The sequence below is a fragment of the Dendrobates tinctorius genome, unplaced genomic scaffold, assembly GCF_039654945.1.
Source record: "Dendrobates tinctorius isolate UK_male_01 unplaced genomic scaffold, ASM3965494v1 ptg000015l, whole genome shotgun sequence".
NCBI lineage: Eukaryota > Metazoa > Chordata > Amphibia > Anura > Dendrobatidae > Dendrobates > Dendrobates tinctorius.
The window spans coordinates 34,909,776-34,927,707 of NW_027361683.1; the positions used below are offsets into that span (position 1 = coordinate 34,909,776).

The 17,932-nt window shown below is 40.1% G+C and overlaps 1 protein-coding gene across 3 annotated transcripts in view; it reads right to left on the reverse strand.

Annotated features, from left to right (window-relative positions):
* TANGO6 (transport and golgi organization 6 homolog) overlaps positions 1-17,932 on the reverse strand; it is a 116,127-nt gene that overhangs the window by 18,698 nt on the left and 79,497 nt on the right. For 2 of the 3 annotated variants that reach the window (XM_073563446.1, XM_073563439.1), the window contains one exon: positions 4,009-4,161. In XM_073563446.1, coding sequence (XP_073419547.1) covers positions 4,009-4,161 — 153 coding nt within the window. Of the gene's footprint in view, positions 1-4,008; positions 4,162-14,568; positions 14,854-17,932 lie in introns of those variants that run through there. The other variant, XM_073563453.1, reaches the window with a different exon arrangement.

Here is a 17,932-nt window from a genome sequence, read left to right on the forward strand (position 1 = left end):
AACGGTATAAAAGAAAAAAAAAAAAAGCAGTTCCTGGATTGCTGGTTTTTGTTCATTCTGTCTCGCAAAAATCAGAACAGAAAGTGAACAAAATATGTCATGTGCCCGAAAATGGAACCAATAGAAACGTCAGTTCGTCCTGCAAAAAAAAAAAAAAAAAAAAGACTTCACATGACTGTCGGTCGAAATATGGAAAAATTATAGCTTTCAAAATATGGTGACGCAAAAACTAGTTTTCACAATAAAAAGTGTCTTTTAGTGTGTGACAGCTGCCAAACATAAAAACTCAATATAAATCTGGTATCGCTGTAATCGCACCGACCAAAAGAATAAAGTCGCCTAATCACTTATACAGCACAAGGAACAGTGTAAAAAATAAATAAAACCAATTCCTCACATGCTATTCATTTTTTGCTCTGCCTCCCAAAGATCTCAGTAAGACTTGGCGCACATTTATCCTGCGCTCTGAGCTGAGCACTCAACACCAGGGTTTCCATGTAAATTTCTGAAATACATGTTTCAGACAGAAACTCTGGTGGAAGATTCCCTATAATGAGGCAGATGGAGGCACTGTGGACACCGTCTCACCGGTGATCCAGCGGGGTTTACCTTTTTAGGATTGCATATTAGTGCCGGCGGCCACAGTTTTGTACACTTCTGAATAGGACACCGCTGAACAGAGGTCAGACGGAGTCCAGAGTAAATCTGCCTCATTATAGTAAATGGATCCCTCGGGGGTTTTATTTTTCACATCACTTGAAGATTTAGATGGAAACCCCAAAGTAAGTGCTCAGCGTAGAGCGCCAGAAAAATGTGATCCCAAACATTATGTAAAATGTTCCCAACAAAAGCTTTAACTCAATCCACAAAAAAAGCAAGTTCCCACTCAGGTCCGTCATCTGTTAACGGAAAAATAGAGGGCTTCCACGTTACTGGTAGCACAAAGGCTCTGGAAAAGCGAAATGGCTTGTAGCTCGCCAAAAGAAATTCAGCAAATTCTCCGCTCCCAAATTCAAATGCCCCTCTCCCTTCTGAGCCCCAGTGTGGTGCCTAAACATTTAGCGCCCACATGTGTGGAATTTCTGTAGTGATGAGAGCCTGCATAATTTACAGGTGTGTGTCTCCAGAAGCATGAGCTGGCCATAATATATTGGTGACTGCAACGTACTGGTCACTACAACGGCAGTTTGCAATTTTCACTTAGCAACATCCACTGCTGCCTGTTTCTGGAAAACACCTATGGAGTCAAAATCGTCACTACATCTGTAGATAAATTCCCAAAGGGTTATAATTTCCAAAATGGGGTCACTTGAGGGGGGATTCTGCTTTTCTAGCACTTATGGGGCTCTTTATATGGAATCCGCAAACTACCGTAATCTAGGAAAATCTGTGCTCCAGGAGGCAAATAGCGCTCCGTCCCTCCCGATTCTCTCCGTATGGCTAAGTAGTACTGTACAGCAACAGATGGGGTATTTCTACATTTAGCAGAAATTGTGGGACAAATTCTGGTGCCATTTTTACCCATTTCCCAGTGTGAAAATGTAAAACTAAATCTTGGTCGTAAAAATGGAAATTATTTTTTCTTCACTGCCAAATGGTATAAAAGTCTGTGACACACCTGTTGTGTCAATATAATCACTTCTCCCCTAGATGATTTCATTCAGAGGTTTAACTGGTAAAATAGAGTCACTTATTGGGGGTTCTGCTGTTCTGGCACCTCAGGGGCTTTGCCAATTTAACATGGCAACCTGAAAGTGCAGCAAAATCAGCACTGCAATATGGTGTTTCTTCCATTCTGAGCTTTGCACTGTCTCTCAAAAGTAGTTTTTGACCACATATGGGGTATCTGTGAACTCAGGAGAAATTGCACAACAAACTTTGGGGTCCAATTTCTCCTTTTGGCCCTTGTGAAAATACAAATTTGTAGCTAAAAAAAGATTTTTGTGGGAAAAATATATATTTTTATTTTCACAGTTTAACATTATAAACTTCTATCGAAGCACCTGGGTGTTCAAGGTGCTCAATACAAATCTAGAGGTCTAGTTTCCAAAATGGTTTCACTTGTGGGGTGTTTACACTGGTTAGGGCACATCAGGGGTTCTCCAAACGCGACCGCTAATTCTGCCAGTAAATTTTACATTCAAAAAGTGAAGTGGCGCTCCTTCCCTTCTGAGCCCTGTTGTGTGCCAAAACAGTAGATTTCCCCCACATATGGGGTATCAGCATGCTCAGGAGAAATTGCACAACAAAATGCATGGTCCATTTTCTCCTGTTACCCTTGTGAAAGTAAAAAAAAAATTTGGTGTAAAGGAAAAATTTTTGTGAAAGAAAAGTAAATGTTTATTTTTGTCTCCACATTCCAAAAATTCCGGTGAAGCACCTGAAGGGTTAATAAACTGCTTGAATGTGATTTTGAGTATCTTGAGGGGTGCAGTTATTAGAATGGTGTCATTTGTGGGTATTTTCTGTCTAAGTCACTTCAAATGTGAGGTGGTCCCTAAACAAAATGGTTTTGCAAATCTTATTGTAAAAATGAAAAATTGCTGGTCAACTTTTTACCTTTATAACTTCCTAACAAAAATGTTGCTTCCAAAATTGTGCTGATGTAAAGTAGACATGTAGGAAATGTTATTTATTAACTATTTTGTGTGATTTGATTCTCTAATTTATGGGCATAAAAATTAAGTTTGAAAATTGCAAAATATTCTAAATTTGTGTCAAATTTCCATTTTTTTTCCACAAATAAATGCAAGTCATAGCAAAGAAATTTTACCACTATCATAAAGTACAATATGTCACGAGAAAACAATGTCAGAATATCACCAGGATCCGTTGAAGCGATCTAGAGTTATTACATCATAAAGGGTAATAACTCTAGAATTGTAAAAATTGGCCTGGTCAGGAAGGTGAAAACAGGCTTTATTATTTTATCTGGACTGAACATTTATTTTAAGAAGGAGTTGTCTTAGTAGTGGAAAACCCCTTTAATGTAAAACTGTTCAAACACTGTTGGTACCAAAATCTCTGGATACCAGTGTAATGTATACCTTTATTGTCCTTGGTTTTAGTCCGACCTGTCTAATTTACACACTAAAAATTTAGGGGGGACAGTTTGGTGGGGGTAGTGGGAGGAGCTTGGGTTAAAATTGAGAATGTCAATTATACTCAAGAACATTGGTTGTATTTATCCTTTATTTATTTGGGTGCAACTCATGATACGGATATTCACACTTGTGCTTTCATATTTTGTTTCATATCTTGTTTCATAAAAATGGTTTAATTAAAAAGAAAGAAGTACAATGAAATATAGCCATGTTTTCTATGTTAGGAAATAAAAAGGTGACCCAGTATTTGGAGATCCACTTAAAATACTAGAGAGTAAGTAAAATGATTAGTTCACGGGACCTGACTTATAAGCAACAAATAAATGGAAAAAGTACACTCAACTATACAGGTATAATGTTTCTACATTCTTACACCCTTTGAATCTCTTGTACAATTATTTGAGGCAATACCAGATATTCAGTCTTTACAATAACTCCAGCACGTTGGCATAGCTAATGATGGCAGAGTGGCAATAAATAAAAAAGACTATAATTCAACATTATTGTGGCTTACAGTAAAACATTATATCCTGATTTTTTTTGCTGATCTCCAGTTTAACTATTATTCATCAATGGTAGTGAAGTGGAAGAAGTCACTTCTGCAATGATTATTTATCCCATTTGTTTCTTAATAAATGAATGGCAATGCAATACATAATATATTGCATTACAAAGTACAGGTCACTACATAAGAGCTGGTCCTCAACAGCCCTACGTATCATGACATTATCAGACACTTTATGCCTGTATTGTTTTCTAAGTACTAGAAACATATATTTTGTAGCAAGGGAAAAAATGATAAGAAGCTAGAGTCTGAATTTTGTGACTGTTTTTTCCAAGTTAGGTGGACAGTGCTTTATTTAAGCAACAGGACTCGCCAACATGAACTGCTCAGAATACTCACCCAGGGTCCGTGTGCACCTCATCAGTGCTTCTCCTACTTTCATCCTAGTCTCAGAAGATGGAGTTTTTCCCGCAAGTGAGACCGTCCTCTCATATTGTGATAGGAGGATAGGCAGGAGGCGCTCAGGGATGTCTCCGGATAATACAGCAATGCCTGGTTTTAAAAAGTAAGAGAAGGTAAGATTTTGCCTGTAGGTTATATGCGCAAAGACAACCGGTACAATATGAATTTTGTGTTAAAATTCGATGTACAATCAAAATGATATTGTGGTACAGGGTTAGTAAAAAAAAAAAAAAAAAAAAAAAAAGTTCAGGTAGGTTTTGTAAACCAGCCTAAAAAAGCGTCAGTGCTCTGAAAGGTATCACTCTGAGAATACTGGTGTAAACACTCAGTTACTCATTAAACTTTTAAATGCCCATGTCAAAAGCCATGTTATTATTAGAATATTTATATTTAATACTTTAGTATTGTATTATGTCATTATGTCATGTTTTTCAATAAATTAAAATCACACAACAAAAAGTAGGGTTGAAACACGGAGAGTTAGGGTCTGAGGCTGAGGTGGTGATAAAATATACTGACCACACAAATACACTATATTAGTATGTGTGTGAAATTGCAACTTCCACGTTGCAATTTCAAAGAAGAAATAGAATAAACAGCATGTGCAGCAATAAAGGAACCCCTAATTAATACTTGGTTGCACACTCTTTGTGGCATTGATGACAGCCTCAAAACATTTCTAATAGCCATCTTTAAGCTTCTTGCACTTCTCAGCAAGTATTTTCTCCCACTCTTCCTTTGCAGTTTTGCCCAAGCTCTTGAATGTTTGCAGGGTTCTTTTCCCAATAGCAGATTTCAGCACACCCCAAAGATTTTCAATGGGATGGAGTTCAGGACTCATTGACTGCCATTTTAAAAACAGTACACTTTTTTCTTTTTCAACCATTCCTGTGTGCTTTTGGATGTGTGCGTTGGGTCACTGTCTTGCTGGAGGACCCATGATCTTCGACTTAAACCAAGTTTTCTTACACTAGGTATCACTCCTGTGATACAGTCAAGGCTCTCCAGTACCAGATACAGCAAAGGAACCCCACAGCATTATGGATCCTCCACCATGCTTAGCTGTTGATAGTGTGTTTTCCTTATAAGCTTCATTGTGCCACCTGTAAACAAACTGTTGTTTCGCATTGCCAAAAAGCTCTATTTTGTTTCATCTGTCCACAGAATATTTCCCCAAAAAGATTGTGGTTTGTCAAGGTGTTCAATGACAAACATCAGTCATTCATTTTATTCAGCAATGGTTTCTTCCTTGGCCTTCGCTCTTAAAGCATATGATACTTCCTGAAACCTTGACCCCAGACTGTTCAAGGTTAGTCTGCCTGCAGGTGTTTTTTCTTCTTCAGTATGTACAGGTTCTCATTATGCAAACTAGGGGACAGGTCAGTGAGGGATCAGTGACCTGTCAGCAGTCTACATTATGAATACCTAATCAGAGCACCACATAAAGAACCTCCCTCCAGGCCCGCCCCGGGGCACGAGCATATAATTAACTAAAAACAGAAAATAAAGATTAAACAACAACCACAAGAAGGATTTCATCAACCAAGGTATCATTTTAATCAGTATAACGGCGCCAACCTGACATTGTGTGTGGGTTACCGTGCACAATCCTTCTGACAGGTTCCCTTTAAAGCATCATGGCTAAAAGTAGAATAGTTAATTTACCTTACAGCATCCCCATTATGTGTCTGCAAGGACAAGCTGCACAAAGAAATCTATACAGCTCCTATTTAGGCCAACTGAACTCTGGACGGATTTTTACACCTTAAAAAAGGTCCAAATTTTTCATGTTGAACTGGACAAAACATATAATAATGGCTGCAAAGTGGAATGAAACATTTTTTTTATTTTACTTCTCTGCTGCAGAGATATTAGCAATCCAAGTATCTGGCACCTAATGAGTTAACTTTTTTAATTCAAGTGGGTACTAGACAGTTTTCACTGTGGGCATGTAATACTTCTCACAGTATGATGCTGATCAATCATTAGCAAACAGCAACACACTAGAGAAAGAATAGAGCAGTGGCGGCGAACCTACGGCAGAGGGGGAGAAAGCAGAGCCCTTCCTGAGGTCATGCGCGCCATCGCCGTTCTGCATCAGAGGACCGGTGCCAGCGGTTGAGGAACCAGCTACGCCAGCCACTACTTCAGCTAGATGTCTGAGGACGCACGCACATTCAGCTGAAGGGTATTGCAAGGTCTGTGCACCACATGTATGTATTATGAGGCTCTGCAGCAGCTGAGGCTACTTTCACACTTGCGTTTTTTGCGCTGTGCACCGTGCGCAGTGCAAACGCACATAAATAACGCATCATGCGTTTGTGTGCGTTTTTTGCGGTTTTGGGTGCTTTTTTTGCACATTTATGCGCACCCATAGACTATAATGGGTGTTTTGCCGGAAAAAAAAACGCATTGCGTGCACATGCGTTTTTTGGGGGGCAAGTCGGACGCACAAAAAATGCAACAGGATGCATTTTGTGAGCCCAAGCACATACTACAAAAAAACGCATGCGCATACAAACGCATGTGTATGCGCACCTATGCGCACCCATGTAAAAGATAGGGGAAGAAACCGCATGCGTTTTTTTGCGCTAAAAAAAGCGCAAAAAACCGCAAGCGTGAAACCAGCCTGAGGTATGTATTATGAGGCTCTGCAGCAGCTGATGCATTATGAGGTTCTGCAGCAGCAGAGGTATGTATTATGAGGCTCTGCAGCAGCTGAGGTATGGATTATGAGGCTCTGCAGCAGCTGAGGTATGGATTATGAGGCTCTGCAGCAGCTGAGGTATGGATTATGAGGCTCTGCAGCACCTGAGGTGTGTGTTATGAGGCTCTGCAGCAGCTGAGGTGTGTGTTATGAGGCTCTGCAGAATCTAAGATGTGTTTTATGAGGTTTTTCACCAGCTGAGGTGTGTATTATGAGGTTCTGAAGAATCTCAGGTGTGTATCATGGGCAGCACAGTGGCTCAGTGGATAGCACTACAGATTAAAGATTATTATTCTTCAGCAGCAGAGGTGTGTATTATGATGTTCTGCAGAAGATCAGGTGTATTATGATGTTCTGCAGAAGATCAGGTGTATTATGATGTTCAGCAGAAGCTCAGGTGTTTATTAAGAGGTTCTGCAGCTGCGGAGGTGTGTATTATGAGGTTCTGCAGCTGTTGCACATTGCATATGTAGCTTGTGTTTTCAAGATGGCCCCTTACCCAGGAATGTGGTGCAGCGCCCCCTCTTCCCTCTCTCTGATGCAGGTTAAAAAGCAGACAGCAAATTTACCACAAAAACAGGGGGAGGAGGGAAGTCATTGCCTCCCCCATCCTAAGCTATGATGGGGCGTGTTCTCTCTCTAGTGTGTGGCTGCCTGCTTATGATTGGTCTGAATTATACTGGGAGAAGTACAAGCCCACAGTAAAAACTAGGATAACACCTAAAGTTAAATCATTAGATGCCAAATGATTGTCTACAGATCTCTTACCTGATCCAACATCATCATTGCTGGTAAAATGATTAGTGATAACAAATAGATTTTTATTTCAGTGTTTAAAGCACTTAAAAAACAGGAGTAGGTCCCGAGATGAATTTGGAGGCAAAACGGCTCAAAAAGTTATATTTTAGCAGCACAGGTACAATTTTTATCTATTCGGGTATGTTTCCACGGTCAGTAAACGCTGCGGATTGGACGCTGCGTACAGCCACAACGTCCAACTCGCAGCGGCCAGATGTTACAGCATAGTGGATGGGATTTTATGAAACCCCATCTCCACTATGCGTGAAGGGACATGACATCTGTCTGGACAGACATCTGACTGGGATGATTTAGCGAATCCTGCTATCAGCAGGGGGTTGGACCAGATGGCCCAGGAGGTCCCTTCCAACTCTACCATTCTATGATTCTATGTGGCGCGTCTTTACCGACCGCAGCATGTCTATTTATCTTGCGTCTCCACAAGATCAAGATCACCGTCCAATGTATTGGACGCAGTGATTCCGCATGGTTTAATGAACACATGCGGAATCACTGCGCGTACAAAAGTCGGCAGAGTTTTGGATGGAGCAGACATGGGCTGCGTCCAAAGCATTGCCAATACTGACCGTGGAAACATACCCTTATATTATTCCTTAGCTTGTATGAAAAAATATTTTTGTGAAAAAAAATACATGCTATCATAATCAGGTAAGAATGGATTCTAAGGATATAAGATTACCTGTTTCATCCAAAGCCACACAGAAAAAGCTGCTAATATTTCACATGGCCACTAGATGGCAACATCGCCCCAAAGTGTAAACTGCTGATGCTTGTAAAGAAAGTCATGAGACTTAAGTTTAAGTACATGGATTAAAGTTTGAGCTTGTTCAGTATGGTTACTATGAAAGGTATTTTCTCATCCACAATAGCTTACATATGACAAAGATTCAAAGTGCACAGGATAGAGCCAAGCATAATGAAGGCAAGTGGTAATGCACCTGTATAGTCAAACACAGGGGTTAAGTGAGAGGGAGCTCCTTCCTCCAGCCCCGAGGCGCTCGTATTGACCAGGTTCCTTGGGGCGGGGGCGCATGTCAAGGCAGAGGGCCTGCTGGTTAAAAAAAAATACCCAGCTCATCCAATGAAAAATACCCATACTGTGACGTCAGCTGTAGTTTTATATTCATATATATTTTTTAAATATAAAGATTACATCAGTTTTACTCCTTTTTAGCTATTGCACCATAACTCTTAATACATTGTCGATTTTGTCACCATCTGAATGGATATCATTTTTATCTTTTGTGATTTCACTTTTTTATTCATTGTTTTGAACCTACTCAATATACATTTCCTTTGATTGTCATTTCACCCATTCCATTCACTTAGACACATGCCCCAGCCTCACTTAAATCATATTGGTTGTAATACATTCATTTCCCCATTCAATGGTCATCCTATAATATGAACTAAGGTCATTTTATAGTCTCTTCATCTCATTTTCCGTGCTGGCCTGGAAGTGGGCATGTGTGGGCTGCCATGCCGACTATATTGTCAGTAATCTTAATGTGAAAGGCATGCCTTTCCCTGCCCCCTTGGGAGGCCGGGGATATCCAGTCATCGCTTGCATGACCCCTGCTTGGGAATCTTCGAGAAGATGTGTGACATAAGCTCGTGCATGCGCCTTACACATTCAGCACCAGCTGACGTCACAGTATGGGTATTTTTCATTGGATGAGCTGGATATTTAAACCAGCATGCCCACCGCCTTGACACGCCCCCCCCCCCCCCCCCCCCGAAGAAGCTGGGCGAAACGCACACATCAGGGCTGGAGGCAGGAGCTCCCACTCACTTTCACACAGCGGTTGACTATATAGGTTCACTACCACTTACCTTCGTTATGCTTAGCTCTATCTCTGCATTTTGATTGCTTGTCATTTATGGAAATATAAGCTATTGTGGATGAGCAAACACCTTTTATAGTAGCCATACTGAACAAGCCCAAACTTTTATCCACGTACTTCAATATACAAGTGCTTCTCACTAAATTAGAATATCAAAAAGTTAATAAACTTCAGTTCTTCACTACAAAATGAGAATCACATTATATAGTCATTACAGAGTGATCTATTTCAAGTGTTTATTTCTGTTAATGTTGATGATTATGGCTTACAGCCAATGAAAACCCAAATGTCATTATCTCAGTAAATTAGAATAATTAACAAAAAACACATGTAAAGGCTTCCTAAGCATTTAAAAAGGTCCCTTAGTCTGTTTCAGTAGGCTCCACAATCATGGGGAAGACTGCTGACTTGTAAGATGTCCAGAAGGCAATCATTCACACATTCCACAAGGAGGGTAAGCCACAAAAGGTCATTGCTAAAGAAGCTGGCTGTTCACAGAGTGCTGTATCCAAGCATATTAATGGAAAGTTGAGTGGAAGGAAAAAGTGTGGTAGAAAAAGGTGAACAAGCAACCGGGATAACCGCAGCCTTGAAAGGATTGTTGAGAAAAGGCCATTCAAAGATTTGGGGGAGATTCACATGAGTGGACTGCTGCTGGAGTCATTGCTTCAAGAGCCACCACACACAGACGTATCAGGACACGGATACAAGTGTCTCATTCCTTGTGTCAAGCCACTTGTGACCAACAGACAATAGACACCAGAAGCTTCTTACCTGAGCCAAAGAGAAAAAGAACTGGACTGTTGCTCAGTGGTCCAAGGTGTTGTTTTCAGATGAAAGTAAATTTTGCATTTCATTTGGAAATCAAGGTCCCAGAGTCTGGAGGAAGAGTGGAGAGACACACAATCCAAGATGTTTGAGGTCTAGTGTGAAGTTTCCACAATCAGTGATGGTTTGGGGAGCCATGTCATCTTCTGGTGTAGGTCCACTGTGTTTTATCAAGACCAAAGTCAGCACAGCCGTCTACCAAGAAATTTTAGAGCACTTCATGCTTTTTGGAGATGGAAATTTCATTCTCCAGCAGGACTTGATAATTTTGGCAGTGTGGACAGGTGCCAATACTTGGTTTAAAACCAACAGTATCACTGTGCTTGATTGGCCAGCAAACTCAGCTGACCTTAACCCCATAGAGAATCTATGGGGCATTGTCAAGAGGAAGATGAGAGACACCAGACTCAACAATGCAGATGAGCTGAAGGCTGCTATCAAAGCAACCTGGGCTTCCATGACCCCTCAGCAGTGCCATAGGCTGATCGCCTCCATACCACACTGCATTGATGCAGTAATTGATGCAAAAGGAGTCCCAACCAAGTATTGAGGGCATTTACTGAACATAGATTTCAGTAGGTCATCATTTCGGATTTTAAAATCATTTTTCAAGCTGGTGTTATAAAGTATTCTAATTTACTGAGATAATGACTTTTGGGTTTTCATTGGCTGTAAGCCATAATCATCAACATTAACAGAAATCAGCACTTAAGGGGGTGTGGCCTAGGCATCCAGCAGGACAGACGCGCACAGTATTCCAGAGAACTAAGCAAGACATCCAAGTAGCATTGTCGGTAGAGAACAAGTGGTTCTTAGAGGTAATGGACAAGGGACTTGTAAAAGATGGGACCAACAGCTGGGTCGCACCTCTTCCCTTCAGAACCCACAGATCACAACTACCGAACAACAGAAACCAAGCATAAAAACGTTTCTCCTCTCTCAAACAAAATCTGCAAAAGAAACCAGAGATGAAAGATCACTTTTTCTCCATGTCAAAGATTTTTGAGAACTGCCATGCAGAACTAGCTCCCACTCTCAAAGACTCTGAAGAATGCTGGTTCTTACCCATGTTTGGAGTATACCACCATAAGAAACCAGGCCAGATTAGAGTGGTGTTTTACTCCAGTGCTAAGTTTGATGATAATGTCTCCCTGAATGATGTTCTACTCACAGGACCAGACCTCAATAACAAACTACTGGGAGTACTTATGCGCTTCCGTAAGGATTCCATTGCTTTCATTGCTGACATCCAGCAAATGTTCCATTGTTTCCTTGTGAGAGAGAAAGACAGGAGCTTCCTAAGATTCTTCTGGTACAGAGACAATGATCCTACTAAAGAGGCCACAGAGTATCACATGAGAGTGCACATCTTTGGCAATAGACCTTCACCTGCAGTCGCCATTTATGGACTCAAAAGGTCGGCTCAAGAAGGAGAAACAGAATATGGATCAGATGTCAGACAATTCATAGAAAAAGACTTTTATGTTGATGACTGTCTAAAAGCCATGCCTTAAAATGAGACTGCCATCAGTCTTCTCAGATTCAAGGAAGGAATTTTTATGGATTAAACGTGCGCTACCAGACCATCACTCCTCACAAGTTGTGTAGTTAATACATTTCCTCTTTCGCGTTTCAAAGTTAAAAACTTCTTCCTCAGGGGATGATATGTACAGACAGGTATAGACAACGCCGGTTTTATACATACACAATTCAAAAATTGGCGCCAAGAGTCACATGTTGCGAGGGAGAAAAAAAAAAAAAAATCAGCGGTCATCAGTGTTACGATATCAAGGGATATTAAAAACTTATTCTTTTCAACAAATTAATTATTTTAATATATTTTCAGATGACTGTATAAAGGAAAAAGAAAGAAAGAAGAAAAAATTATGAACAAAAAAGGAAAAGAACCAGAAATAACGAGGTCCGAAAGAGAGCAAAAGTCAGTGCATAGACCACCACTCTGAATGAGACGATAACGTGTCACAAAGAAGAAAAGGGGGGGATGGATGGACATCTTTCTATAAAATATATAAATATTTATTGATGTTTATAAAATTAATAAAAAGGAATTTATCAAAAACTTTATTGCATGTAAAAAGAATAATTAAAATTATAAAAAGCATGTGTAAAATGTGAAAAAAAGTGTCTATTTGATAAACCCGCAGCAGAAGAAGTTTTGCATAAAAATTAGCACCTTTATGGTGACAAGAGTTAAAAATGCGTGTCTAAATCCAGAATAATTTGATTTTATTCAGGATATCAATAACAATATTTGGGGTTTAAACTTCTCAGCTATATATGATAAGGTAAATATTAATTTTTTGGATTTAACTATCTACATTGAGAATAATAGAATTTTAACGAAAACCTTTTTTAAAAATGTTGATACAAATAGTTATATCCCTTTCAGTAGTGGTCACTTCGGGAAATGGCTGAGTAACATTCCCAAAAACCAATATAGAAGAATAAGGAAAAACTGTACAGATAAGAAGGTTTTTGAAGATCAGGCAATAATACTAAGAAATAGGTTTATTGAGAAAAAATACCCTGATAATTTACTTACAAGCGCTTTCAATAATTGTATTAATTTATCTCAAGAAAGTCTCATCAATGGCACTAAAGTAGTTAAACCTAAAAATAATAAACTCATGACTAATTTTATTACACAATTTTGCTCTGAACATATAGAAATCAGGAAGATTTTGAGTAGTAATTGGTACATTTTATTGAATGATCCCGTATTGCAGAAATTTCTCCCAGGTAATCCTGGTATAACGTTCAGAAGAGCCCCCACCATTAAAAGTGTAGTGGCTCCTAGCCGCTTAAAAAATACAAAAAATAATAATGAATTTTTATCTGCGTATAAGACTCCCCCCAAGGGTATTTTTAAATGTGGCAAGAGGAACTGTCTATGCTGTACTTGTATAGCGCATAAAGATAAGAACTTTAAATCGACTAAAGGGGGTTTTACACTAAGCGATATCGCTAGCAATATCGCTAAAACGTCACTGGTTTTGTGACGTTATAGCGATATTGCTAGCGATATCGCTATGTGTGATACTTACCAACGACCGGCTCCCCCGCTGTCCATCGCTGATCGCGCGAGAATGTCCGGCTCCATTTCTCGTCGGGCGCTTCCTGCTGAGACTTCCTGCTGTGACGACGAGCGACGCTGGAGGCGGGCGGGAGGACGTCAGGATCGCTGTGTGTGAATGGTAAGTATCGTGCGCTGCGTCGCTGCTGCATCGCTGTGAGATCTTTCTGTATGAAAGCTCACTAGCGATCATTTAGCGATGCACCAGCGATCCTGACCGGGTCGGATCGCTGGTTGGATCGCTGGTGCATCGCTAAATGTAAAAGGGCCTTAACACTAACAAAGTTTTTCCTATCAAGGATTTTCTTAGCTGCACCACTGACTTCGTGATTTATCTGATCGAGTGTGAATGCGGTAAACAGTATGTGGGCAGGACAGTCCAACCACTACATCTAAGAATTAACTCCCACAGACACAATATCAAAAAAGGTTTTTTAAAGCATGGTCTGTCCAGACATTGTACAGTTGAACAAAATAAAAATTTCAATAATCTGAAAATCAGCCCCATAGAACATATCCCGGACACTATTACTGATAGAATAGGGTCTCTTAATAGGAAAGAGGTCTTCTGGATTTATAGTCTGAATACCTTAAGACCAGATGGTCTCAACGAAATCACTGAGGTTTTCCTGTGAAAGTAAATTAATACCTTCTTTTCCGTTTTGAATAATTATTTTGAGCTGATATCATGTCTGGTAGAATTGGTTTTCTTTTATCTCTTACCTACAATGTATTTTTATGTGTGCGACTTTATGTCTAATATCGGTCACCGCTGTCTTTATCTTGTTTAAAACTGTTCTGTTATGAGCAGCTTCATTGTTAAAAATACTATTCTCTACTGTATCATTTTATTCTCTCCATGACCAGCGCTGTCTGTTTTACTCTGCTAATATGTGAGATCTTTCCGTTCTTTATCTCTCCCTCCCCCATTTGGATGCGATCCTTCTCCTCTCGGCGTTCTGGGTGTCCGTCCGTCCAAGAATCTTTTCTCTCCTCTGCTGCCACGGACTTTTCTGGCTGCCTATGGAAACATTTTTCTCTAACGTTCTCCTTCCCCTTCACAATCTGTTACCAGACATACTCCATTATTCTGGATTTAGACACGCATTTTTAACTCTTGTCACCATAAAGGTGCCAATTTTTATGCAATACTTCTTCTGCTGCGGGTTTATCAAATAGACACTTTTTTTCACATTTTACACACATGCTTTTTATAATTTTAATTATTCTTTTTACATGCAATAAAGTTTTTGATAAATTCCTTTTTATTAATTTTATAAACTTCAATAAATATTTATATATTTTATAGAAAGATGTCCATCCATCCCCCCCTTTTCTTCTTTGTGACACGTTATCGTCTCATTCAGAGTGGTGGTCTATGCACTGACTTTTGCTCTCTTTCGGACCTCGTTATTTCTGGTTCTTTTCCTTTTTTGTTCATAATTTTTTCCTTTTTTCTTCTTTTTTTTCTTTTTCCTTTATACAGTCATCTGAAAATATATTAAAATAATTAATTTGTTGAAAAGAATAAGTTTTTAATATCCCTTGATATCGTAACACTGATGACCGCTGATTTTTTTTTTTTCTCCCTCGCAACATGTGACTCTTGGTGCCAATTTTTGAATTGTGTATGTATAAAACCGGCGTTGTCTATACCTGTCTGTACATATCATCCCCTGAGGAAGAAGTTTTTAACTTTTAAACGCGTAGGGAAATAAATGTATTAACTACACAACTTGTGAGGAGTGATGGTCTGGTAGCGCACGTTTAATCCATAAAAATTCCTTCCTTGAATCTGAAGATTTATGGCCACGGCGTGGTCATTTGGATGTGCAGCAAGCTGACCTTGTTCCTTTATGCCTGTTACTCTCCTGCAGAGGGTGAGTATAAACCATTGACTTATATCTGTGTTTTCTCGGGTAAGACCCTATTGCGCTCTTTTTCTTTCAGTTTCTACTATCAGTCTTCTCAGGAGAGCCCAAGAGATGCTTGCTTGTTCTAGCCTCAGGCTGCACAAAATAGCTTCAAACAGCCAAGAACTCATGAAAGCATTCCCTTCACAAGTCTTGTGTCATGGTCTCAGAGACCTGGACCTGGGGTCAGACCCCACACCAGTGCAACGCAGCCTCGGGCTTCTCTGGAATCTACATTCAGACTCTTTCACGTTTCAGGTCAGCCAGGAAGAAAAGCCTTTCACACGCAGAGGTGTCCTGTCTACCATCAACAGCCTGTATGCTCCCTAGGGTTTTGCAGTTCCTTTTACTAAACAAGGCAAAGCCATACTAAGATTCTTAACTAAGGAAACATCTGACTGGGATGCACCTCTACCACCTGATAAGAGAGTCCAAAGGGAAGTATGGAAGAACTCTTTAGCAGCCCTCTCCAACCTGAATGTTCCAAGACCATACATCCCTGTGCCGTCTACAGAAATACAAAGCCAAAAACTGTAAATATTTGCAGATGCTTCTGTCAAAGCAATTGCTGCTGTTGCCTATTTCAAAACCGTGGACTCCAATTGTCAGAGCCACACTGGATTCGTTATGGGGAAGGCTAAACCAAGGTTAGAGCTTTGTGCTGCAGTCTTAGCCGTTGAGCTAGCAGAGTTCATCACATCCGAGATGGATATTGACCTGACACAAGCCAAGTTCTACTCAGACAGCAAAGTAGTCCTTGGATACATCCACAATGACGATTCTACGTTTATGTCAACAGAGTGCTACGAATTAGGAGATCAGTTCATCCAAAACAGTAGCATTACATTCCCACGGATTAAAATCCTGCAGAACACGCAACTAGAGCAGTTGACGCAAGTCGACTAGGAAGCACAACATGGCTCTCAGGACCAAAACTATTGTACACTGAAGAACGTTGTCCAGACACCTTTGAACTAGTAGGAGAGGACTCAGATGCTGAAATCTGCCCTCAGGTGTCTACACTTCATACATTAACTCCAGCTACTCTCCTCACCCAGAAAACGTGACTATCCAGTGCCCCTGCAGGAGGATTCAACGTTAAGTACCTCTACAAGCATCAATGGAGACAGGTACAAAGTCTTGCAAACACATTCTGGGACAGGTGTCGCAATCAATATTTGTCTACCCTGCAGCTACGGACAAAGTGGCAATCTATCAGGCCTAATCTGAGGATTGGTGACCTCGTCCTTGTGAAAGACTGTCAAGCCCATCGGAACCAGTGGCCACTTGGTCTAGTGACCGCTACATTCCAGAGTAAGGATGGCAACGTCCGCAAAATCGAACTGAGGATGGCCAAAGGGAATGAACTTAAGACATTCTCCAGACCAGTAACTGAGCTGGACCTATTGTTGCCTTCGGAGAAAAAAAGAATAGTGACATCCGTTTGATGCCAAACGGGGAGTGTTCTGTCGCCGACATTTAATTCATAATCCCTGATTATCTGCTTATTAATCTTTACAGTGTTTTCTGGCTCCATCTAGTGACCAGAGTCATAACCGCAGTGTTAATGTGTGTTTTACTTTCACTTTACTATTTCCCTCCATTTGAAATGCATTCTGGTAAGGTTGCAATGCATCCTGGTGCCCTTTGCAAAGGATTATGGTTAGTTCATCCCCCATTTTCCCTCCAGTCCACCATTTTTCCTTCTGCATGCATTCAGGAAGCATCTCATTTCTCTTCTCCCCTTGTGACAGCATCGCTGGTATGTATTTATGTTTCCTGTATCCAATTCCGGTCTCATACTAGCCTGCTTAGTTAGTTCTCCCCTGGTTAGCTATTAGTGGAGATGATGTATTATCTATATATGAATCCCTGATGAACCCAGAATTGATTGTATGCATATATGGTTTTGTTTGTAGTTTCACCGCGCCAATATACCATCACGTTCAATAAAGCACAGATTCAACTACAGTCTCCTTATTGGACCCCGGAATAGCGGTTTAGCTTACTGTATAAGCTAAATGAATTCTGCTTCATTTAGTGAGGACAGAACAGAGAATAATGCTCTTTGCAATGTTTTTAACACACATATGCACTTTTTTCTCCCCCATGTACCTGTTTCCTTGATGTAAGATTTAAATAATTTTTTTTCAATTTTATATTACATTGGATCTGTTTGATCGCTTCTTCTTGCTCTCTTGAAAATTATAAAACAAGAAAACATGGACTACCACCATTATTTGTCGGCACAGCTAAACATCTGATAGCAGTTCATTGGAAGAAATTCACCCCTCCATTACTTGAAGAATGGATTGATAAAGTTCATTTTATCTATAGACTGGAGGAACTCTCAAGCTGGGAATTGCATGCTCACTTTTTTTTTTTTTTTTTTTAAAGATATGGGAACCATGGATAAGTAAAATTGGTAAAGGTTTAGACATGTAGGGGGGTCTTCAGTCTCTCTCAATATCTCTCTTAATCATCTAGAATCATGCTTAGTGTGTACTGATGCCACCGTGACCGCTCTACAACCTGTGCTGCAAAATCCATCATAGAATCCAAAATTAGGATATATGGAGTCTTTAGATCTGAGAGTCTCATTTGATTCAATTATCACCTGATTTCAACATCTGTTTTTTGTATTGTTTTGATTTGT